Source organism: Anomalospiza imberbis, chromosome 28 (assembly GCF_031753505.1).
Source record: "Anomalospiza imberbis isolate Cuckoo-Finch-1a 21T00152 chromosome 28, ASM3175350v1, whole genome shotgun sequence".
Classification (NCBI taxonomy): domain Eukaryota; kingdom Metazoa; phylum Chordata; class Aves; order Passeriformes; family Viduidae; genus Anomalospiza; species Anomalospiza imberbis.
In genome coordinates this window covers 3,952,227-3,975,045 of record NC_089708.1, presented here as the reverse complement: position 1 = coordinate 3,975,045, position 22,819 = coordinate 3,952,227, and the positions used below count along the sequence as shown (strand labels likewise).

Here is a 22,819-nt window from a genome sequence, read left to right as displayed (position 1 = left end):
GCCCCCGGCCCGCCCCGCGCCCTCCGCCCTCCGCCGCCGCCATGCCGGGCCTCCGCCGCCTCCTGCTGCTGCCGCTGCTGCTGCTCGCCGCGCTCGGCCCGCCCGCCCGCAGCCTCCGCCCTGCGCCCTCCAGGATCGGTGCGAACCGGCACGCAGCGGCCTCCGGGCAGCCGGCTGGCTGACCCAGGGCCAGTCTGACAGGGGGAAAGCTCAGCGGGCGGCTCCCAAGGGGATCTGCCCGAGGCCCTGGCAGCCCGTGTCCCTTGGACGGATGACGGGATCTGGCAGCGGCAGGGGGTGCCACTGCCATCCTCTCAGGGGATCCCTGAGCATGAGGGACAGTCCTTTAAGGGCCCTTGAGGGGATCTGTGTGGGTCAGGGAGTATGGAGGGGGTGTCCCCTGAGGGATCTGAACTGGGGGGACCCATGAGGGATCTGTGAGGGTCAGCGGGGCGTGAGGGGGATCCTTTGGGGGGATCTGTGAGGGGGATCCTTTGGGGGGATCTGTGAGGGGGATCCTTTGGGGGGATCTGTGAGGAAGGTGCAATGGGAGACCCCCTGAAGGTTGGGGAGGGGATCTTTGAGGGGCAGGGGATATGAGGGGGGTTCCCTTGAGGGGATTGCGTTCAGGGATCTGTGAGGGATTCCCTTGAGGGAGCTGTGGTGCAGGGGGCCCGTGAGGAATCTGGGGGGGGGTTCCTTTGAGGGGATGTGTGGTGCAGGGGGTCCCTGAGGAATCTGTAGGGGGTTCCATTGAGGGGATTTGTGGTGAAGGGGGTCCGTGAGGGCAGGGGGTTCCTTTGAGGGGATCTTTGGTGCAGGTGGTCTGTGAGGGGTCTTTGAGGGGTTCCCTTGAGGGGATCTGTCCTGCAGAGCCCTGTGAGAAATCTGTGACGGGTTCCCTTGAGGGGATTTTTGGTGCAAGGGACCATGAGGGGTCTGTGATGTGGGAGTGTGAGGTCAAGGCTCATGGGGGTGTGAAGGTGACCGGGCCCCCTTCTCCCAGCCGTTGTCGGTGGCGGGATCGGTGGCTCGGCCGCCGCCTATTTCCTGCGGCAGAAGTTCGGCCATGGCGTGCAGCTGCACGTGCTGGAGAAGGCGGCGGTGGGCGGCCGGCTGGACACGCTGGACGTGGAGGGGGCCGCCTACGAGGCAGGGGGGTCCGTGATCCACCCCCTCAACCTGCACATGAAGCATTTTGTCAAGGAGCTGGGTGAGCGTGGACCCCGCAACCCCAAAATTGTGTCCCCCAGTCCCAAAATAATCCCCCTGGGGTGCTCTGGGTCTCACTCTGCTGGGGAACATCCCTCAAAAGGGCAAGGCTTGGTAGCCTTCATGTCATTCTCCAGTAGCCCTCATATCCTTCCCCAGCAGCAGCCCATTTCCTTCCCCAATAGCCTGCTCTCCTTTTCCCCGTACTCCCCCCTGTCCTTCCCCAACAGTTCCCCTGCTTTTCCCAATATCCCCCCCAGACACTTCCCCAGTAATCACCTTTCTCCAGTATCCCTCCCCACAGGCCACTTTCCTTCCCAAACAGCCCCCCATCACCTCCCCCATGCCCCCTGTGGTACCCCAGCCCCACTTGAGGCAAAGGAAACCCACATCCCAATGGGAATGGTCTCACCCCTCCCCACAGGTGACCCACTTATGGCCATCATAAAGGTCCAAAAATCACCTCCAATCACTCCCTGGCCCGTGATCGAGGGCCAATTCCCCTTTCCATGCTTGGGGAACTCCAATCTTCAATCACTCACCTTAGCAGCAGGAAGCCAGGTTATCTCAGGAAGTTCAAATTAAGGTGGAATAGCTCTACCTTTCCCTAAATTACCTTTTTCTGTCCTTTTCCCAAAGGCCTCTCGGTCGCCTCACCCCAGGGCAGCCTCGCGGGCGTTTACAACGGGGAGGAGTTTGTGTTTGAGGAGAGCAGCTGGTCCTTCATCAACCTCCTCAAGCTGCTCTGGCACTACGGCCTCAACCCCCTGCGCATGTCCATGTGGGTGGAGGACATCCTGGACAAGTTCATGAGGTGGGTTGGGGTCCTGAGGGGAAAAACTGGGAGAGGACCTTAAAAACACCTCATTCCATGGGACACCTTCCACTAGCCCAGGTGGCTCCAAGCTGCATCCAGCCTGGCCTTGGACCCTTCCAGGGATGGGGCAGCCACAGCTGCTGAGGGAAAATGTGCCAGGGCCTCTCCACCCTGATAAAAATGCCCACTGTGGAACCTAAACCTGCCCTCTTTGTCCTGTGCCTCCAGGCCCTTGTCCTGCAGCTCCCACAAAGCCACCCCATGAGATCCCCCGCAGCTGCCAGGGCCACAGAGCTCATTAACAGAGACAATTTCTTGTCTGCAATGAAAGGATCTACCGGTACCAGATGCACGACTACGCCTTCAGCAGCAACGAGCGCCTGCTCCACGCCCTGGGAGGCGACGACTTCACGCGGCTGCTCAACCAGACCATCGACGAGGCCATGCAGAAAGCAGGATTCTCCCAGAAATTCATCAACCAGGTGGTTTGTCCGGCCATGAGGGTGAATTATGGCCAAGGGGTCACCATCAATGGCTTTGTAGGTGAGTGTTTGGAGGTAGCCTCCCGTCCTGGGTTTGGGAGAATGGATTGGAAGAGTATAGAGATGGTTCTGTGGGCAACCTTGCTCCTGATGAGTTGCAGCTCTACTAATTACCAAAGAGTGGAAGCAGCCTTGCCCTTGATAGGTTGTGCCTCTGTCCAGTAAAGATTTGTGTTTTAAAAGAGTGGGTTGGGTGGTTGTGAGAAAGAGGAAGAAAGAGGAAAAGGAAGAGAGGAGAAGGAGTCAGTGTTGCGTGGTGCTGCCCATTTGCAGAGAAAAGATATGAAAGTTTACTGTAAAGGATATTAAAGGGCTGATGCCACCATCTTCGGCGTCAGTCGTTTGAGTCCCCCATCAATGGGGAAAGGTATGGAAGTTTTGTTGAAGGATAATAAAGGGCTGATGCCACCATCTTCGGCGTCAGTCTTTGAGTCCACCATCAATGGGGAAATCCATTTGTGTCCACCGACAGTTGGTGCTCCATGTGAGGAACCAACACCAACAAAAGCTAACACCGACAAATGGTGACCTCGACGTGATAAGATGGAGACCTGCAGACCTGAGACTAGCGATGGTGGAGCCCAGTCTAGCAAAAAGCCAGGTGGACCAAGAGCCTGAATGTCTGGACACATGGACGCCGACCCCAGTGAGCGACTGGGAAACATGATAATGGGGGCTCAAATATCAGCAGAAGAAAAATCCACTTTGAACATCCTGTTGCGAATATTACCGAGGAGAGGTATCACATGTGAGGAGCGGGCACTCTGCACCCTGCTCATTTGGTGTAACGGAATGATGTAAGAGTCAATGCACAGACAGCCTTTTTTGAAACCTGGGAAGAAGCAGGGCACGTGTTGTGAGAGGCAGCTGAGGGGGGATGAAATAGCCTCAGGGTCGCTTACGACATGGCGTTTAGTCCGCACTCATTGCTACAAATGCAATGGAGAAGCGGCAGCTGCCGTCGCTGCCACTCCCCCAGTCCCAGCCACAGCCGTGTGTTGTAGATGTCGGCGAACTCAATGGGAAGAATGCAAAACAATAGGTTGTTTACAGAAAGTTGCGTGAGAAAGTTGTCTACAAGAATGTAAATTCAGAAGGCTTTAGAAAATCCTAAGAAATCAGGGCGACAGCCGTGTTCCAGCAGCTGAACCCCACTGCGGCCATGTCCCCCTTGTCTCCTCCTGTGAGTGCTCCTTCTGTGAAGAGTCTTATCCTGATGGTATCACCTGAGAGCTGCACTCCTTCCGGGATGCCGACGAAGACACTCCAATGTCTCAGGAAGCACCACCGGCCTGGCTCAGCCGTGGCGGAGCCGCTGTGGCCCTTCCGCCTGCGTGGGCGTGGTGGGCCGCAGAGTTTCGGGGTGCAGCCAGGGGCCTGCGCAGGTAAAAGATAACAAAGGGCTGACGCTAGCCACCATCTTCAGCACCAGTTGTTTGAGCCCACTGTCAATGGAGAAAGGTCTGGAAATTTTACTGAAGGATAATAAAGGGCTGATGCTAGCCGCCATCTTCGGCGTCAGTCGTTTGAGCCCACTGTCAATGGAGAAAGGTCTGGAAATTTTACTGAAGGATAATAAAGGGCTGATGCTTGCCACAACTTTGGCCACAGTTGTTTGAGTCCACCGTCAATGGGGAAATGCATTTGAGTCCACCGACAATTGTTGCCCCGTGAGAGGAGCGAACACTGACAAACTCTCAGCAAACACTGACAAAAGCTAACACCAACACCTAGGTGTTGGGTTCCTGCTCCCTGGGCTCCAAGCTCTGTGTCCCAAAGGGATGTTTATCTCCCTGACTTTGCAGTTTGTTTTTCCAGCGTTTCCCTGCTCTGACAGTGGTGGTTTCCTTGCAGGTGCTGTGTCCCTGGCCGGGGTGCAGTCGGGCCTTTGGTCTGTGAAAGGGGGGAACAAACTTGTGTGCTCCGGCCTCATCTCCTCCTCCAAGGCTGAGGTTATCCCAGGAACAGTCGTGTCCATAGAGGCAAAAACCAGATCCAAGCATGGTGGTGAGTGGGGCTGGAATTCCCTTCAGTGGGGAGGGGATGGTGACACTGGAGAGCGACCTCGGCCCCTTGGAGGGTTTCACAATGAAAATTCCTCCCTGGGAGGGTGGGGAGGAGCTGGGATGGAATTCCCAGAGGAGCTGTGGCTGCCCCTGGATCCCTGGAAGTGTCCAAGGCCAGGCTGGATGGGGCCCTGGAGCAAGCTGGGGTAGAGGAAGGAGTCTCTGCCATGGAACTGGATGGGCTTTAGGATCCCTTCCAATCCAACCCATTGCAGGATTCCATGAAAACAGGGCTCAAAACCCAGCGGTACAAATGGATAAACCCAAATACGGTGGCATTTTGAAAGGGCAGGGACAGTCGGGATCCCCTCCCAGCACGGGTCAGGATAACCGAGCTGTTCTCTGCAGGGGAGCCGGTGAGGCTCTACGAGGTCACCTACAACACGTCCTCAGGGCTGACAGGGGACACCTACGACATCGTCGTCATCGCAGCTCCGCTTGGCCGCAAGATGGCCAACATCGCCTTCCGGAACTTCGACCCTCCCATCCCGGAATTCCCGAATGCCTACCACCAGACTGTCACCACCTTGGTGCACGGGCGCTTGAACACCTCCTTCTTTGGCTACGACGACCCCCAGGCTTTTCACTTTGGGGCCATTTTCACCACGGACAACCCCAAACTTTTCATCAACAGCCTGGGTGTAGTGTCCCCTGTTGGGGACATGGGCATGGGCGGGAAGCTGCCGTTGCCGTCGGCCGTCTGGAAGGTGTTTTCCAATGAAGAGCTCACTAAGGAGCAGCTCAATTTGCTCTTCTCCTCGTATGACTCGGTGAAGGTGAAGCCGTGGTTGGCGTATCCCCAGTACAGCCCTCCCGAGAAGTTTCCTCCCATCGTCCTGCACGAGCAGCTGTACTACCTGAACGGGCTGGAGCGCGCCGCCAGCGCCATGGAGATGAGCGCCATCGCTGCCCGCAACGCCGCCCTGCTCGCCTTCCACCGCTGGCACGGCCGCAGGGCCAGCGTCGACCAGGAGGACCTGCACGAGAAGCTCAAAACGGAGCTCTGACACAACCCCCAGGGCTTAATTAACACTAATGAGCTCTGTGCTTCGCCCTCCAGGGAGGTGTTTAGTAGGATCATGGGATCCTTACAGTTGGAAGATCTTCACGATCATCAAGTCCTTCAAGACGCCCTAAATAACTCTAATGAACTCCATACTTCTCCCCTCCAAAGAGGTGTTTCATAGGATCTTGGGATCCTTTAGGTTGGAAGACCTTCAAGATGTTGTATATAACTCTAATGAACTCCATACTTCACTCCTCCAAGGAGGTGTTTTGTAGGATCATGGGATCCTTAAGGCAGAACAACTTTAAGACCATCAAGACCTTCAAGATGTTAAAAAACTCTAATGAACTCCATACTTCACCCCTCCAAGGAAGTCTTTCATTGGATCATGGGATCCTTACAGTTGGAAGATTTTCAAGACCTTCAAGACTGTCAAGACCTTCAAGGTGATGTAATTAACATTAATGAACTCTGTGCTTCACCCCTCCAAGAAGGTGTTTCATAGGATCAGGGGATCCTTAAGGTTGGAAGAGCTTAAAGACCTTTAAAACCATCAAGACCTTCAAGACCATCAAGACCCTAAAGTTCGTCAAGAACTTTAGGTGCAACCATCCACCCAACCTCGTTCACCATTAAGGATGTCCTCAAGTGCCACATCCACGCGTTTTTTGGACGCTTCCAGGGATGGTGACTCCGCCACAACCTAGGCTGGACAACTCTTCCTTCCATGACAAAATTCTTCCCAGTATCTCATCTTGATGTCCCCTGGTGCCACCTGGAAGCGGTCTGGCCAGCTCTGGAGGGAGCAGGAGCAGTGAAGCGTCCCCAAATAAGCTGGGACATTTTCCTCACGCAAATCCTCAAGTGAGTTTTCCTCAAACTCCTTGATCTAGCCCTGTCTGAGGTTAGGGAATTCATCAAAAGTGCCACATTGACCCCAAAAGTTCCCTCCAGCTGGGAATATCGACTCCCCGGCCGTGTCCATCCCTCTGCCCCAACTTTTCCCAAGGGTCTGCCAAGGAATTCTGCTCAAGGTGGGAACTGGGGGGAATGGGGTGCTGGGAGCTGCCAGAATGGGTGGGAAAGAGGGAGAACCACCAAGATCCATCACTGTGTTCAGGTACGAAGGAGTTAATAAAACTTTAACAACCTGAGTGTTTTTTAAATAAAAAACCACCAGAAATAGTATAAATTGAACACCCACTTCCATAAATTAAAAGTTTTCCATGAGTTTTCCCAGGATTGGGAACAGAATTACCACCAAGCTGCCAAAAACCAGTGCGAGAAATACTTGAGTTAGATCAACCATTACAAAATTGATTTAATAACAAAACCAAAATAATTGTACACTCGTGGGTGGCATCTTGGATGAGGGGATGGAAGCAGTGGGTTGGGATTTGGGATTTTCCAGGGGTTTATACTCGTTCCAAAGCTTCCAGCATGATGATGCTGTTCCCTCGGATCACCTGGAAGGGGAAAGGTGAGAGCTGTTACCTCTGATCTAAGGGTTCCTTCCTTCCAGTTTGTTTCCCCAAAAATCCCTGAAAATTTGGTTGGAATTCCCCCACAAGAATCAAGATGGACTGATTTTAACCATAAATCCTCAAGGGTCACAGAATCCCAGAATTCTTGAGGGTGGAAAAGACCTCTGTGATCGTCAAGTCCAACCCTGTCCCCAGCCCAGAGCTCTGAGTGCCAGCTCCAGGAGTTCCTGAGGACTGCAGGAAGGTGTCCAGGAGGTGGCTCTGAGTGCCACCTCCAGGGATGGGCACTCCAAATCCCTCTGGGCTCTTCCAAGGCCTGAGCACTCTTTCCATGGGGAAATTCCTGCTGGTGTCCATCCTGAGCCTCCCCTGGCCCAGCCTGAGGCCGTTCCCTCTCCTTCTGTTCCTGGGTCCCATTAATCCTTGGGTGGATGCATCTTTCCATCCACACCCATATCCATCCATGGATCCCTCCATCCATGGATCCACCCATCCATCCATGTGTTTCCAGCCAAGACTTCCCCTCTATGAGAAGGAGAAGCTCCCAAAGCTCTGCTGAATTCCCAGCTGACACATCCCAAACCTGTTCCTCACCAGACATCCCGCTCATTCTGCACACACAGCCCCAGCAGTGCTCCCAGCACCCTGGTCCCAGTGCTCCCAGTGCACTCACCACCCTGGTCCCAGTGCTCCCAGTGCTCTCACCACCCTGCTCCCAGTGCTCCCAGCACCCTGGTCCCAGTGCTCCCAGCACCCTGGTCCCAGTGCTCCCAGCACCCTGGTCCCAGTGCTCCCAGCACCCTGGTCCCAGTGCTCCCAGTGCTCTCACCACCCTGCTCCCAGTGCTCCCACCACCCTGCTCCCAGTGCTCTCACCACCCTGCTCCCAGTGCTCCCAGCACCCTGGTCCCAGTGCTCCCACCACCCTGGTCCCAGTGCTCCCAGTGCTCCCAGTGCTCTCACCACCCTGCTCCCAGTGCTCCCAGTGCTCCCAGCACCCTGGTCCCAGTGCTCCCAGCACCCTGGTCCCAGGGCTCCCAGTGCACTCACCACCCTGGTCCCAGTGCTCCCAGCACCCTGGTCCCAGTACTCCCAGTGCTCTCACCACCCTGCTCCCAGTGCTCCCAGCACCCTGGTCCCAGTGCTCTCACCACCCTGCTCCCAGTGCTCCCAGTGCTCTCACCACCCTGCTCCCAGTGCTCCCAGCACCCTGGTCCCAGTGCTCCCACCACCCTGGTCCCAGTGCTCCCAGTGCTCTCACCACCCTGCTCCCAGTGCTCCCAGCACCCTGGTCCCAGTGCTCCCACCACCCTGGTCCCAGTGCTCCCAGTGCACTCACCACCCTGCTCCCAGTGCTCTCAGTGCTCCCAGCACCCTGGTCCCAGTGCTCCCAGTGCTCTCACCACCCTGCTCCCAGTACTCCCAGTGCTCTCACCACCCTGGTCCCAGTGCTCCCAGCACCCTGGTCCCAGTACTCCCAGTGCACTCATCACCATGCTCCCAGTGCTCCCAGTGCTCTCACCACCCTGCTCCCAGTGCTCTCAGTGCACTCATCACCATGCTCCCAGTTCTCCCAGTGCTCTCACCACCCTGGTCCCAGTTCTCCCAGTGCACTCACCACCCTGCTCCCAGTTCTCCCAGAGCTCCCAGCACCCTGCTCCCAGTTCTCCCAGTGCTCTCACCACCCTGCTCCCAGTGCTCCCAGCACCCTGCTCCCAGTTCTCCCAGTGCTCTCACCACCCTGCTCCCAGTTCTCCCAGTGCTCTCACCACCCTGCTCCCAGTTCTCCCAATGCTCTCACCACCCTGCTCCCAGTTCTCCCAATGCTCTCACCACCCTGCTCCCAGTTCTCCCAGTGCTCTCACCACCCTGCTCCCAGTGCTCCCAGCACCCTGGTCCCAGTGCTCCCAGCACCCTGCTCCCAGCACCCTGGTCCCAGTGCTCCCACCACCCTGCTCCCAGTGCTCCCAGTGCTCTCACCACCCTGCTCCCAGTGCTCCCACCACCCTGCTCCCAGTGCTCCCAGTGCTCCCAGCACCCTGCTCCCAGTTCTCCCAGTGCTCTCACCACCCTGCTCCCAGTGCTCCCAGCACCCTGGTCCCAGTGCTCCCACCACCCTGGTCCCAGGGCTCCCAGTGCACTCACCACCCTGCTCCCAGTGCTCCCAGCACCCTGGTCCCAGTACTCCCAGTGCTCTCACCACCCTGGTCCCAGTGCTCCCAGTGCTCTCACCACCCTGCTCCCAGTTCCCCAAGTGCTCTCACCACCCTGCTCCCAGTACTCCCAGTGCTCTCACCACCCTGGTCCCAGTGCTCCCAGCACCCTGGTCCCAGTACTCCCAGTGGACTCACCACCCTGGTCCCAGTACTCCCAGTGCTCTCACCACCCTGCTCCCAGTGCTCCCAGTGCTCTCACCACCCTGCTCCCAGTGCTCCCAGCACCCTGGTCCCAGTGCTCCCAGCACCCTGGTCCCAGTGCTCCCAGTGCACTCACCACCCTGCTCCCAGTGCTCCCAGTGCTCCCAGCACCCTGGTCCCAGTGCTCCCAGTGCTCTCACCACCCTGCTCCCAGTACTCCCAGTGCTCTCACCACCATGCCGATGTTGTTCTGCTGCCCGCCCGCTGCCATCTCCACGCACTCGTCGATGACCAGGTTCATGAAGGGGTCGAAGCCCCGCAGGATGCCCTGCACATGCCGGCCGCCGTTCAGCTTCACTGCGGGAAGCCGGGGGTTAGGGCTGGGCAGTGCCCAAAACGGGACTGTTTGCCCTCAAACCTGCAGCTTGGAACGAGCTAGACCCGCAGGAGCGAGAATGGCATGGACTAAGCACAACCCATTAATGGGATGAAGGAAAAGAACCAGTTTTCAACTCGTGTTATAGTTAAATTAATGAATTAAGGCTTAATGAATGAATTAGAATTTTAATTGATGGGCTGTAAGGCTAGAAATCAATCAGGGCCTGCTGCAGGGGGGAGGCCCGAGCAGCTGGGACCCCCTCCCTGGGCTCTGTGAGGGATGGGCAGGGGGCTTAGGAGTCCCCCATAGCGGGGCCATGGGGGGCTGTGGAGGGTCCCCAAAACCAGATACTGTTGAGGGGCGTGAAGGGGGATGGGGGGTCTCCGGGCACCGTGAAGGGGATCGGGGCGGGGGTCCCTGGGCACCGTGAGGGGGATCGGGGCGGGGGTCCCTGGGCACCGTGAGGGGGATCGGGGCGGGGGTCTCCGGGCACCGTGAGGGGGATCGGGGCGGGGGTCCCTGGGCACCGTGAGGACAACGGGGAGGGCAGAGCTCCCTGGGCACCGTGAGGGGGATCGGGACGGGATCAGCTCCAGAACTCACACGACAGCTTCTTGTCCATGAACCTGCAACGAGATGGCACCGGGTGAGCACCGGCAGCTGGGGACGGGGCAAGAGCCCCCCGCCATTATCCCCTCACCAACCGCGCGTCCCGCGCCGCCATTACACCGTAGCACCGGCCAGCGGCGGATCCCGCCGTTCCGGCCCCCGCTTCCCCCACACCGGCCCCGGCTCCCCTCGGCCCCCGGCGCGGCCCCGGCGCCTCCAGACCCACTTTTTCAGCTCGGGCGGGTGCGCTTTGCTCATGGCGCCCGCAGCCCCCGGCCCGTCTCTGCCGCGCGCGGCGCTCTGACGTCAGCGCGCCGTGCGTCTCCCCGCGCCAGCCAATGGCGGCCCGCGGCGCGCTCCCGCATTCACCCGAGTAGCGGCGCAGCCAGGGCAAGGCAGCGGGGCGGGGCGGGGGGAAAGCAGGGGGCGGTGGGGGAAGTGCGCGGCTACAGGGGGAGGTACGGCGGCATGGCCGCCATCGCGTGCGGCGCGTCTGCGCACGTGTGTGCGTGAGTCTGTGTGTGTGTGTGTGTGTGTGTGTGTGTGTGTGATCACATGTGCGCAGGCTGTTGTGCTTTTCATCCTCCATGGCGCCGCCGCCGGCGGCCCCGTGAGCCCTGGGCAGCCCGGGCAGCCCGAGCGGCGCCGGCCCCGCCGGCGGACGGTCCCGCGGCGGCTCCTCGCAAGATGGCGGCGGGCGGGCGGGCTGGCTGAGGGGGCCGGGGCGGGAACGCGCGTGCGCGGGGAGAGCGCGGGAACGGCGCGGGGACGCGCGGCCCGCCCGCCGCGGCCGCTCCGCGCATGCGCGGCCGTGAGGGGAAGGCGAGGGAAACGGGTTTAAAAGCGAGGCGTTCGAAATGAAGGGGTGAGAAATGAAGGGCTTTGAAAGAAACGGCTTCAAAATGAAAGGGTTAAAAGGAAAGCGCTCAAAAGCGGGGTGGAAAGGTGCTGGCGGGCACAGGGAACGGGGGCATCACGCGGGGAAGTGGCAGTAAAGGTGTGAAACGAAAGGTGTTGAAAGAACGGGATTTAAAACTAAAGAATTAAAAAGAAAATAACTAAAAAAGGGTTAAAAGCGCGGTGGAAAGGGATATGCGGGTCAGGGACATGCGGGCCCCAGGAATGGGGACAGCAGGGCTGGGAAATAAAATAAAGGGAATTAAAGGACTTAAAAGGTGCTAAAGGAGTTAAATAGAGGTGCTTAAAATGAAGACCTTTAAAATTACAGGATTAAAAATCAACGAATTGAAAGTAAAGTCCTGGTGAAAAGGGACAGATGGGCATCAGGAGCGGGGCACCGAGGTGGGGAAACAAGGTTTATAAAATACAGAGAGTAAAATAAAGATTGCTATAAATAAATACATCAAAAATTCTTAATTAGATGAATTAAAAATAAGGGATTAAAAAATGAAAGAATCAAAAGGGAAGGGTTTAAAAGCAGGGTGAAAAGGTTCCTGTGGGGACCGGCAACAGAGCCCGGGGAGGGGGAGTAAAAATAAAGGAGTTAAAATAAGGTAGGTAAAATAAAGGAGCTTGAATGAAAGGAATTTGAAAGGAAGACGTTAAAAATAACATAATTTTTCAAAAGGGGTGAAAAGTAAAGCGATTAAAAGCAAAAGTTAAAAGTAATTTTATATGAAAAATAAAGGGTGAAAAGGTACATGATGGCGCCGAGAAAGGAGGCGTCTGCACAGGGACGAGAAAATTAAAACAAAGAAGTTAAACTGAAGTAATTAAAAGTTACGGAAGTAAAAGAAAGGGCTTTGCACTTCAGGGTAAAAGAACGCATTTTGTAATTCAGGGTCACAGAATTCAGAGGGACGCGAACGGTCCCGTGCGCCGCCGGGGACCGACCCCGGGCCGCGCCCCCGGGAATTGAACCCGGGCCGCGCCCCCGGGAACCGAACCCGGGCCGCGCCCCCGGGAACCGAACCCGGGCCGCGCCGCCGGGAATCGAACCCGGGCCGCGCCCCCGGGAACCGAACCCGGGCCGCGCCCCCGGGAACCGAACCCGGGCCGCGCCGCCGTGAATTGAACCCGGGCCGCGCCCCCGGGAACCGAACCCGGGCCGCGCCCCCGGGAACCGAACCCGGGCCGCGCCGCCGTGAATTGAACCCGGGCCGCGCCCCCGGGAACCGAACCCGGGCCGCGCCGCCGTGAATTGAACCCGGGCCGCGCCCCCGGGAACAGAACCCGGGCCGCGCCCCCGGCCCGCCCCGCGCCCTCCGCCCTCCGCCGCCGCCATGCCGGGCCTCCGCCGCCTCCTGCTGCTGCCGCTGCTGCTGCTCGCCGCGCTCGGCCCGCCCGGCCGCAGCCTCCGCCCTGCGCCCTCCAGGATCGGTGCGAACCGGCACGCAGCGGCCTCCGGGCAGCCGGCTGGCTGACCCAGGGCCAGTCTGACAGGGGGAAAGCTCAGCGGGCGGCTCCCAAGGGGATCTGCCCGAGGCCCTGGCAGCCCGTGTCCCTTGGACGGATGACGGGATCTGGCAGCGGCAGGGGGTGCCACTGCCATCCTCTCAGGGGATCCCTGAGCATGAGGGACGGTCCTTTAAGGGCCCTTGAGGGGATCTGTGTGGGTCAGGGAGTATGGAGGGGGTGTCCCTTGAGGGATAGGAACTGGGGGGACCCATGAGGGATCTGTGAGGGTCAGCGGGGCGTGAGGGGGATCCTTTGGGGGGATCTGTGAGGGGGATCCTTTGGGGGGATCTGTGAGGGGGATCCTTTGGGGGGATCTGTGAGGAAGGTGCAATGGGGGACCCCCTGAAGGTTGGGGGCCCGTGAGGGGATCTTTGAGGGGCAGGGGATATGAGGGGGGTTCCCTTGAGGGGATCGCATTCAGGGATCTGTGAGGGATTCCCTTGAGGGATCTGTGGTGCAGGAGTCCTTGAGGGATCCATGCAGGGCTTCCCTTGAGGGTTCTGTCCTGCAGGGGTCCCTGAGGAATCTGTGGGGGGTTCCATTGAGGGGATCTGTGGTGCAGGTGGTCTGTGAGGGGTCTTTGAGCGGGGTCCCTTGAGGGAACCTGTCCTGCAGGGGTCTGTGAGGGCTTCCATTGAAGGGACCTGTGATGTAGGGGTCCGTGAGAAATCTGTGACGGGTTCCCTTGAGGGGATTTTTGGTGCAAGGGACCATGAGGGGTCTGTGATGTGGGAGTGTGAGGTCAAGGCTCGTGGGGTTGTGAAGGTGACCGGGCCCCCTTCTCCCAGCCGTTGTCGGTGGCGGGATCGGTGGCTCGGCCGCCGCCTATTTCCTGCGGCAGAAGTTCGGCCATGGCGTGCAGCTGCACGTGCTGGAGAAGGCGGCGGTGGGCGGCCGGCTGGACACGCTGGACGTGGAGGGGGCCGCCTACGAGGCAGGGGGGTCCGTGATCCACCCCCTCAACCTGCACATGAAGCATTTTGTCAAGGAGCTGGGTGAGCATGGACCCCGCAACCCCAAAATTGTGTCCCCCAGTCCCAAAATAATCCCCCTGGGGTGCTCTGGGTCTCACTCTGCTGGGGAACATCCCTCAAAAGGACAAGGCTTGGTAGCCTTCATATCATTCTCCAGTAGCCCTCATATCCTTCCCCAGCAGCAGCCCATTTCCTTCCCCAATAGCCTGCTCTCCTATTCCCAGTACTCCCCCCTGTCCTTCCCCAACAGTTCCCCTGCTTTTCCCAATATCCCCCCCAGACACTTCCCCAGTAATCACCTTTCTCCAGTATCCCTCCCCACAGGCCACTTTCCTTCCCAAACAGCCCCCCATCACCTCCCCCATGCCCCCTGTGGTACCCCAGCCCCACTTGAGGCAAAGGAAACCCACATCCCAATGGGAATGGTCTCACCCTCCCCACAGGTGACCCACTTATGGCCATCATAAAGGTCCAAAAATCACCTCCAATCACTCCCTGGCCCGTGATCGAGGGCCAATTCCCCTTTCCATGCTTTGGGAACTCCAATCTTCAATCACTCACCTTAGCAGCAGGAAGCCAGGTTATCTCAGGAAGTTCAAATTAAGGTGGAATAGCTCTACCTTTCCCTAAATTACCTTTTGCTGTCCTTTTCCCAAAGGCCTCTCGGTCGCCTCACCCCAGGGCAGCCTCGCGGGCGTTTACAACGGGGAGGAGTTTGTGTTTGAGGAGAGCAGCTGGTCCTTCATCAACCACCCCAAGCTGCTCTGGCACTACGGCCTCAACCCCCTGCGCATGTCCATGTGGGTGGAGGACATCCTGGACAAGTTCATGAGGTGGGTTGGGGTCCTGAGGGGAAAAACTGGGAGAGGACCTTAAAAACACCTCATTCCATGGGACACCTTCCACTAGCCCAGGTGGCTCCAAGCTGCATCCAGCCTGGCCTTGGACCCTTCCAGGGATGCGGCAGCCACAGTTTCTGAGGGAAAATGTGCCAGGGCCTCTCCACCCTGATAAAAATGCCCACTGTGGAACCTAAACCTGCCCTCTTTGTCCTGTGCCTCCAGGCCCTTGTCCTGCAGCTCCCACAAAGCCACCCCATGAGATCCCCCGCAGCTGCCAGGGCCACAGAGCTCATTAACAGAGACAATTTCTTGTCTGCAATGAAAGGATCTACCGGTACCAGATGCACGACTACGCCTTCAGCAGCAACGAGCGCCTGCTCCACGCCCTGGGAGGCGACGACTTCACGCGGCTGCTCAACCAGACCATTGACGAGGCCATGCAGAAAGCAGGATTCTCCCAGAAATTCATCAACCAGGTGGTTTGTCCAGCCTTGAGGTTTGCTTATGGCCAAGGGGTCACCATCAATGGCTTTGTAGGTGAGTGTTTGGGGGTAACCTCCCGTCCTGGGTGTTGGATTCCTGCTCCCTGGGCTCCAAGCTCTGTGTCCCAAAGGGATGTTTATCTCCCTGACTTTGCAGTTTGTTTTTCCAGCGTTTCCCTGCTCTGACAGTGGTGGTTTCCTTGCAGGTGCTCTGTCCACAGGCTGGTTGCAGTCCGGCCTTTGGTCTGTGAAAGGGGGGAACAAACTTGTGTGCTCCGGCCTCATCTCCTCCTCCAAGGCTGAGGTTATCCCAGGAACAGTCGTGTCCATAGAGGCAAAAACCAGATCCAAGCATGGTGGTGAGTGGGGCTGGAATTCCCTTCAGTGGGGAGGAGATGGTGACACTGGAGAGCGACCTCGGCCCCTTGGAGGGTTCCACAATGAAAATTCCTCCCTGGGAGGGTGGGGAGGAGCTGGGATGGAATTCCCAGAGGAGCTGTGGCTGCCCCTGGATCCCTGGAAGTGTCCAAGGCCAGGCTGGATGGGGCCCTGGAGCAAGCTGGGGTAGAGGAAGGAGTCTCTGCCATGGAACTGGATGGGCTTTAGGATCCCTTCCAATCCAACCCATTGCAGGATTCCATGAAAACAGGGCTCAAAACCCAGCGGTACAAATGGATAAACCCAAATGCGGTGGCATTTTGAAAGGGCAGGGACAGTCGGGATCCCCTCCCAGCACGGGTCAGGATAACCGAGCTGTTCTCCGCAGGGGACCCGGTGAGGCTCTACGAGGTCACCTACAACACGTCCTCGGGGCTGACAGGGGACACCTACGACATCGTCGTCATCGCAGCTCCGCTTGGCCGCAAGATGGCCAACATCGCCTTCCGGAACTTCGACCCTCCCATCCCGGAATTCCCGAATGCCTACCACCAGACCGTCACCACCTTGGTGCACGGGCGCTTGAACACCTCCTTCTTTGGCTACGACGACCCCCAGGCTTTTCACTTTGGGGCCATTTTCACCACGGACAACCCCAAACTTTTCATCAACAGCCTGAGCGTGGAGCCCCCCGTGGGGGACACCGGCACGGGCGAGAAGCTGCCGTTGCCATCGGCTGTCTGGAAGGTGTTTTCCAATGAAGAGCTCACCAAGGAGCAGCTCAATTTGCTCTTCTCCTCGTACGACTCGGTGAAGGTGAAGCCGTGGTTGGCGTATCCCCAGTACAGCCCTCCCGAGAAGTTTCCTCCCATCGTCCTGCACGAGCAGCTGTACTACCTGAACGGGCTGGAGCGTGCCGCCAGCGCCATGGAGATGAGCGCCATCGCTGCCCGCAACGCCGCCCTGCTCGCCTTCCACCGCTGGCACGGCCGCAGGGCCAGCGTCGACCAGGAGGACCTGCACGAGAAGCTCAAAACGGAGCTCTGACACAACCCCCAGGGCTTAATTTACACTAATGAGCTCTGTGCTTCGCCCTCCAGGGAGGTGTTTCGTAGGATCATGGGATCCTTACGGTTGGAAGATCTTCAAGATCATCAAACCTTCAAGATCAAGATCTTGAAGTCTTTTAAGATCATCAAGTTCTTCAAGATCCTCAAGACCTTCAGATTATGAAGACCTTCAGGATCTTCAAGACCATTGAAACATTCAAGATATCGTAATTAACATTAATGAACTCTGTGCCCCTCCTAGGAGGTGTTTCCTAGGATCATGATTTAAGGTTCAAAGGCTTCAAGAACTTCAAGACCATCAATATCGTTAAGCCCTTCAAAAATAGCAAAACTTTCAAGACCTTCAACACCATCATCAAGACCTTCAAGAACGTCAAGACCCTCAAGATCATCAACACCTTCACGATGCTGTAATTGACATAAATGAACTCTGTGCTTCACCCTCCCAAGGAGGTGTTTCCTAGGATCACGGTTGGAATTAGGATTAAGGTTGGAAGAACTTCAAGACCATCAATGTCATCAAGACCTTCAAGATCATCAAAACTGTCATGACTTTCAGGATCTCCAAGGCCTTCAAGATCATCAAGATGATGTGATTAACCTTAACAAACTCCACACTTTGCCTCTCCAAGGAGGTGTTTCAAAAGATCAAGGGATCCGTAAGGCTGGAAGATTTTCAAGGCCTTCAAGGTGAAAACCTTGAGGATCTTCAAGACCTTCAAGATGCTGTAATTAACATTAATGAACTCTGTGCTTCACCCCTCCAAGGAGCTGTTTCATAGGATTATGGGATTCTTAAGGTTCAAAGAAAATCAAGACCATCAATATCATTAAGACCTTCAAGAACATCAAAGCTTTTAACACCTACAGGATCACCATGAACTTCAAGATCTCCAAGATCATCAAGACCTTCAAGATCATCAAGCCCCTCAAAGTCGTTAAGACCTTCAAGTCCAACCATCCACCCAACATCGTTCACCACTAACGATGTCCTCAAGTGCCACGTCCACGCGTTGTTTGGACGCTTCCAGGGATGGTGACTCCGCCACAACCTAGGCTGGACAACTCTTCCTTCCATGACAAAATTCTTCCCAGTATCTCGACGTCCCCTGGTGCCACCTGGAAGCGGTCTGGCCAGCTCTGGAGGGAGCAGGAGCAGTGAAGCGTCCTCAAATAAGCTGGGACATTTTCCTCACGCAAATCCTCAAGTGAGTTTTCCTCAAACTCCTTGATCTAGCCCTGTCTGAGGTTAGGGAATTCATCAAAAGTGCCACATTGACCCCAAAAGTGCCCTCCAGCTGGGAATTTCGACTCCCCGGCCGTGTCCATCCCTCTGCCCCAACTTTTCCCAAGGGTCTGCCAAGGAATTCTGCTCAAGGTGGGAACTGGGGGGAATGAGGTGCTGGGAGCTGCCAGAATGGGTGGGAAAGAGGGAGAACCACCAAGATCCATCGCTGTGTTCACGTACGAAGGAGTTAATAAAACTTTAACAACCTGAGTGTTTTTAAGGAGAAAGCCACCAAAATGAGCACAAACTTAACACCCGCACTCACCAGGGGAACACCCGCGCAGCCAGGGCAAGGCAGCGTGTGTCTACACGCACACAGATGTGAGTGTGTGTGTCCACATGTGCCCACGTCTGCGTGTGTCCAGGTGTGCCCAGGTGTGCCCAGGTGTGTGAGTGTGTCTCTGTGTGCGTGGCCCCGGGGTCACCCGAGGCCAGCGCGGGTCCAGACGCACACCCTGCACACGCCCGGGGTCACCACGTGCGTTGCGCGCGTGCAGGGCTCGCCCTGTCCCTTGCACACACACACTGGGGACACCCCAAGCCTTGCACAGCGCAGACCTGGGTCACCCCACACCTGCACACCCCACACACCCTGCAGACCCTGAGCACCCCACACACCCTGCACACACACACCTGCACACCCCACACACCCCACACACCCTGCACACACACACCTGCACACCCTGAGCACCCCACACACCCTGCACACCCCACACACCTGCACACAAACACCTGCACACCCTGTGCACCCCACACACCCCACACACCCTGCAGACACACACCTGCACACCCTGAGCACCCCACACACCCTGCACACCCCGCACACCCTGCACACCCTGAGCACCCCACACACCCCGCACACCCCACACACCCTGCACACACACACCTGCACACCCTACACACCCCACACACCCTGCACACACACACCTGCACACCCTGCACACCCCACACACCCTGCAGACACACACCTGCACACCCTGCACACCCCACACACCCTGCAGACACACACCTGCACACCCTGAGCACCCCACACACCCTGCACACCCCACACACCCCGCACACCCTGCACACCCTGTGCACCCCACACACCCACACCTGCACACCCCACACACCCCGCACACCCTGCACACCCTGTGCACCCCACACACCCACACCTGCACACCCCACACACCCTGCACACACACACCTGCACACCCCACACACCCCACACACCCTGCAGACACACACCTGCACACCCTGCGCACCCCACACACCCTGCAGACACACACCTGCACACCCCACACACCCCACACACCCTGCAGACACACACCTGCACACCCTGAGCACCCCACACACCCTGCACACCCCACACACCCTGCACACGCCACACACCCTGCACACCCTGCGCACCCTGTGCACCCCACACACCCACACCTGCACACCCCACACACCCTGCACACACACACCTGCACACCCCACACACACCACACACCCTGCAGACACACACCTGCACACCCTGCGCACCCCACACACCCTGCAGACACACACCTGCACACCCCACACACCCCACACACCCTGCAGACACACACCTGCACACCCTGAGCACCCCACACACCCTGCACACCCCACACACCCTGCACACACACACCTGCACACCCTGAGCACCCCACACACCCTGCACACCCCACACACCCTGCACACACACACCTGCACACCCTGAACACCCCACACACCCTGCACACACACACCTGCACACCCCACACACCCCACACACCCTGCACACACACACCTGCACACCCTGAGCACCCCACACACCCTGCACACCCCACACACCCTGTACACACACACACCTGCACACCCTGTGCACCCCACACACCCCACACACCCTGCAGACACACACCTGCACACCCTGAGCACCCCACACACCCTGCACACCCCACACACCCTGTACACACACACACCTGCACACCCTGTGCACCCCACACACCCTGCACACCCCACACACCCTGTACACACACACACCTGCACACCCTGAGCACCCCACACACCCTGCACACCCCACACACCCTGCAGACACACACCTGCACACCCCACACCTGCACACCCTACACACCGCACACCTGCACACCCTACACACCCCACACCTACACACCCCACACCTGCACACCCCACACCTACAAACCCCACACCTGCACACCCCACACCTGCACCCCCATACCCCACACACCCTGGACACCCCACACCTGCACCCCCACACCTGCACACCCTACACACCGCACACCTGCACCTGCACACCCTACAAACCCCGCACCTGCGCACCCCACACCTGCACACCCCCACTATGCCCAAGCATCACCTCCGAATGCCCCCCATACCCCCAGTGCCCCCCATCACCTTCCCAGCGCTCCCCATCACCCTCCATTGCCCACCCTATCACCCCCAGTGTCCCCATCATCTCCAGTGCCCCCCAGTTCCCCCATAACCCCCAGTGTCCCCTGCTCTCCCCATCAGCCCTCAGTGTCCCCCAGTTCCCCCTATTCTCCATCACCCCCAGTGACACCTCAGTGCCCCCCAGTTCCCCAGTGCCCCCATCACCCCCAGTGCCCCCAGTAGCACCCGCAGTTGGTGGGAGGTGCCACCTGGCCTTTAATGAGTGTGTGGGGGTGTCCCCGGGGTGTCCCCGGGGGTGTCCCCGGTGTCACTGCTGGATGTTGGCCAGCCCCCTCCCGCATCTTCTTGGCCATGGCGGGCACGAGGCGCAGGTGCTGGTCCCCGCAGGTGGCCAGGCAGGCGTCCAGCTGGCCCCGCACGCGCGGCTCCGAGCCCCCCGAGTCCAGCGCGTCCTTGGCCTGGTCCGAGCACTGCAGCGAGCAGCGGCTCAGCCGGTCCTGGGGGACAGTGTGGTCAGCGGGGACTGGGAGGGACTGGAGGGAACTGGGGGGTCAGTGGGGGACCAGAGGCTCAGCCGGTCCTGGGGACAGCGTGGTCAGCGGGGACTGGGAGGGACTGGAGGGAACTGGGGGGTCAGTGGGGGACCAGAGGCTCAGCCGGTCCTGGGGACAGCGTGGTCAGCGGGGACTGGGAGGGACTGGAGGGAACTGGGGGGTCAGTGGGGGACCAGAGGCTCAGCCGGTCCTGGGGACAGCGCGGTCAGCAGGGACTGGGGGGACTGGGGGGCACAGGGTGCATTTGGGGGTCACAGGGGAATGCACTGGGGGTGCAGGGATTGGGGGCTCACGTCCTGCCCAGGGTCCCGGTGCTGCCCCAGAGGTCCCGGGGCAGGGGTGCTGGTGCTGTCCCCAGGGGATCCGGGGGGGGTCCCAGAGGGTCCCGGTGCTGTCTCAGGGATCCCAGTGTTGTCTCCAGGAGTCCAGTGGGGTCCTGGTGCTGTCCCCAGGGGTCCTGGTGCTGTCCCCAGGGGTCCCAAGGGGTCCTGGTGCTATCCCCAGGGGTCCCAGGGGGGGTCCCAATGCTGTCCCCAAGGGTCCCAGAGGGTCCCGGTGCTGCCTCAGGGATCCCAGTGTTGTCTCCAGGAGTCCAGTGGGGTCCTGGTGCTGTCCCCAGGGGTCCCAAGGGGTCCTGGTGCTATCCCCAGGGGTCCCAGGGGGGGTCCCAGTGCTGTCCCCAGGGGATCCAGGTGCTGTCCCCAAGGGTCCCAGAGGGTCCCGGTGCTGTCTCAGAGATCCCAGTGTTGTCTCCAGGAGTCCAGTGGGGTCCTGGTGCTGTCCCCAGGGGTCCCAAGGGGTCCTGGTGCTGTCCCCAGGGGTCTTGGTGCTGTCCCCAGGGGTCCCAAGGGGTCTTGGTGCTGTCCCCAGGGGTCTTGGTGCTGTCCCCAGGGGTCCCAAGGGGTCTTGGTGCTGTCCCCAGGGGTCTTGGTGCTGTCCCCAGGGGTCCCAAGGGGTCTTGGTGCTGTCCCCAGGGGTCCCAAGGGGTCTTGGTGCTGTCCCCAGGGGTCCCAGGGGGGGTCCCCAGTGCTGTCCCCAAGGGTCCCAGAGGGTCCCAGTGCTGTCTCAGGGATCCCAGTGTTGTCTCCAGGAGTCCAGTGGGGGTCCAGGTGCTGTCCCCAGGGGTCCCAAGGGGTCTTGGTGCTGTCCCCAGGGGGTCCTGGTGCTGTCCCCAGGGGTCCCAAGGGGTCCTGGTGCTATCCCCAGGGGTCCCAGGGGGGGTCCCAGTGCTGTCCCCAAGGGTCCCGGTGCTCACCTGGAAGTGCTCGAGCTCGGCGGTGACGATGGCCTGGGCGCGGGCCAGGGGCGCGTGGCAGCGCTCGATGCAGCGCTGCACCTCCTGCATGGAGGCCGCCGCGTCCTCGCAGCAGCGCGCGCTGCAGCGGAACATGGCGCCCTGGGGACACGGGGCACGAGGGGTTAACAAGCGCACCCTGGGGACCCCGGGGGTCAGGGGGGCACCTTGGGGACACGGTGGGGGGACAGTGGGGGACACTCCGAGGTGAGGGGGGGGACAGTGGGGACACTCTGGGGACATGGTGGAGAAGGGTCACCCCCAGGGCCATGGAGGGAAGGGGGGGGGGGGTCACAAGGGGTCAGTGGGGTCAGTTTGGGGGGGTCCCAGCCCTGGGTGGAAGCAGCATGGGGGGCACAGGAGATGAACTGGGGGGGCACAGGCTGTGCTGGGGGGCACAGGGAATGAAGTGGGGGGGCACAGGGTGTGTTGGGGGGCACAGGGTGTGTTGGGGGGCACAGGGAATGAACTGGGGGGGCACAGGGTGTGTTGGGGGGCACAGGGAATGAACTGGGGGGGCACAGGGTGTGTTGGGGGGCACAGGAGATGAACTGGGGGGGCACAGGGTGTGTTGGGGGGCACAGGAGATGAACTGGGGGGGCACAGGGTGTGTTGGGGGGCAAAGGGAATGGACTGGGGGGGCACAGGGTGTGTTGGGGGGCACAGGAGATGAACTGG

The 22,819-nt window shown here is 59.2% G+C and overlaps 5 protein-coding genes and 1 long non-coding RNA gene across 6 annotated transcripts in view; 3 read left to right on the top strand and 3 right to left on the bottom strand.

Annotated features, from left to right (window-relative positions):
- The first annotated feature begins 41 nt into the window (after positions 1-41).
- PCYOX1 (prenylcysteine oxidase 1) lies at positions 42-5,711 on the top strand. The gene is made up of 6 exons (XM_068174388.1): positions 42-138; positions 1,007-1,213; positions 1,852-2,026; positions 2,361-2,572; positions 4,426-4,578; positions 4,986-5,711. The coding sequence occupies exons 1-6, from the start codon at positions 42-44 to the stop codon at positions 5,642-5,644; spliced, it is 1,503 nt and encodes a 500-aa protein (XP_068030489.1). The 3' UTR covers positions 5,645-5,711.
- Positions 5,712-6,050: 339 nt separating this feature from the next.
- LOC137463300 (uncharacterized) lies at positions 6,051-16,716 on the top strand. The gene is made up of 2 exons (XR_010993874.1): positions 6,051-6,137; positions 16,670-16,716. It is a non-coding gene; the product is annotated as an uncharacterized lncRNA (long non-coding RNA).
- Positions 6,940-10,832, bottom strand: SNRPG (small nuclear ribonucleoprotein polypeptide G). The gene is made up of 4 exons (XM_068174337.1): positions 10,698-10,832; positions 10,466-10,488; positions 9,716-9,840; positions 6,940-7,109 (listed from the first exon to the last, which is right to left on the bottom strand). The coding sequence occupies exons 1-4, from the start codon at positions 10,727-10,729 to the stop codon at positions 7,059-7,061; spliced, it is 231 nt and encodes a 76-aa protein (XP_068030438.1). The 5' UTR covers positions 10,730-10,832; the 3' UTR covers positions 6,940-7,058.
- LOC137463298 (prenylcysteine oxidase 1-like) lies at positions 12,715-16,716 on the top strand. The gene is made up of 6 exons (XM_068174400.1): positions 12,715-12,811; positions 13,678-13,884; positions 14,522-14,696; positions 15,031-15,242; positions 15,394-15,546; positions 15,954-16,716. Exons 1-6 carry the CDS (start codon positions 12,715-12,717, stop codon positions 16,610-16,612), a joined length of 1,503 nt encoding a protein of 500 aa, XP_068030501.1. The 3' UTR covers positions 16,613-16,716.
- A 3,777-nt stretch (positions 16,717-20,493) lies between these two features.
- Positions 20,494-22,260, bottom strand: FAM136A (family with sequence similarity 136 member A). The gene is made up of 2 exons (XM_068174356.1): positions 22,103-22,260; positions 20,494-20,790 (listed from the first exon to the last, which is right to left on the bottom strand). The coding sequence occupies exons 1-2, from the start codon at positions 22,235-22,237 to the stop codon at positions 20,494-20,496; spliced, it is 432 nt and encodes a 143-aa protein (XP_068030457.1). The 5' UTR covers positions 22,238-22,260.
- A 36-nt stretch (positions 22,261-22,296) lies between these two features.
- The window catches only part of TGFA (transforming growth factor alpha), a 13,431-nt gene continuing 12,908 nt past the window's right edge, over positions 22,297-22,819 (bottom strand). Inside the window, exon 7 of the mRNA XM_068174355.1 lies at positions 22,297-22,374. Coding sequence (XP_068030456.1) covers positions 22,297-22,374 — 78 coding nt within the window. The remainder of the gene's footprint in view (positions 22,375-22,819) is intronic.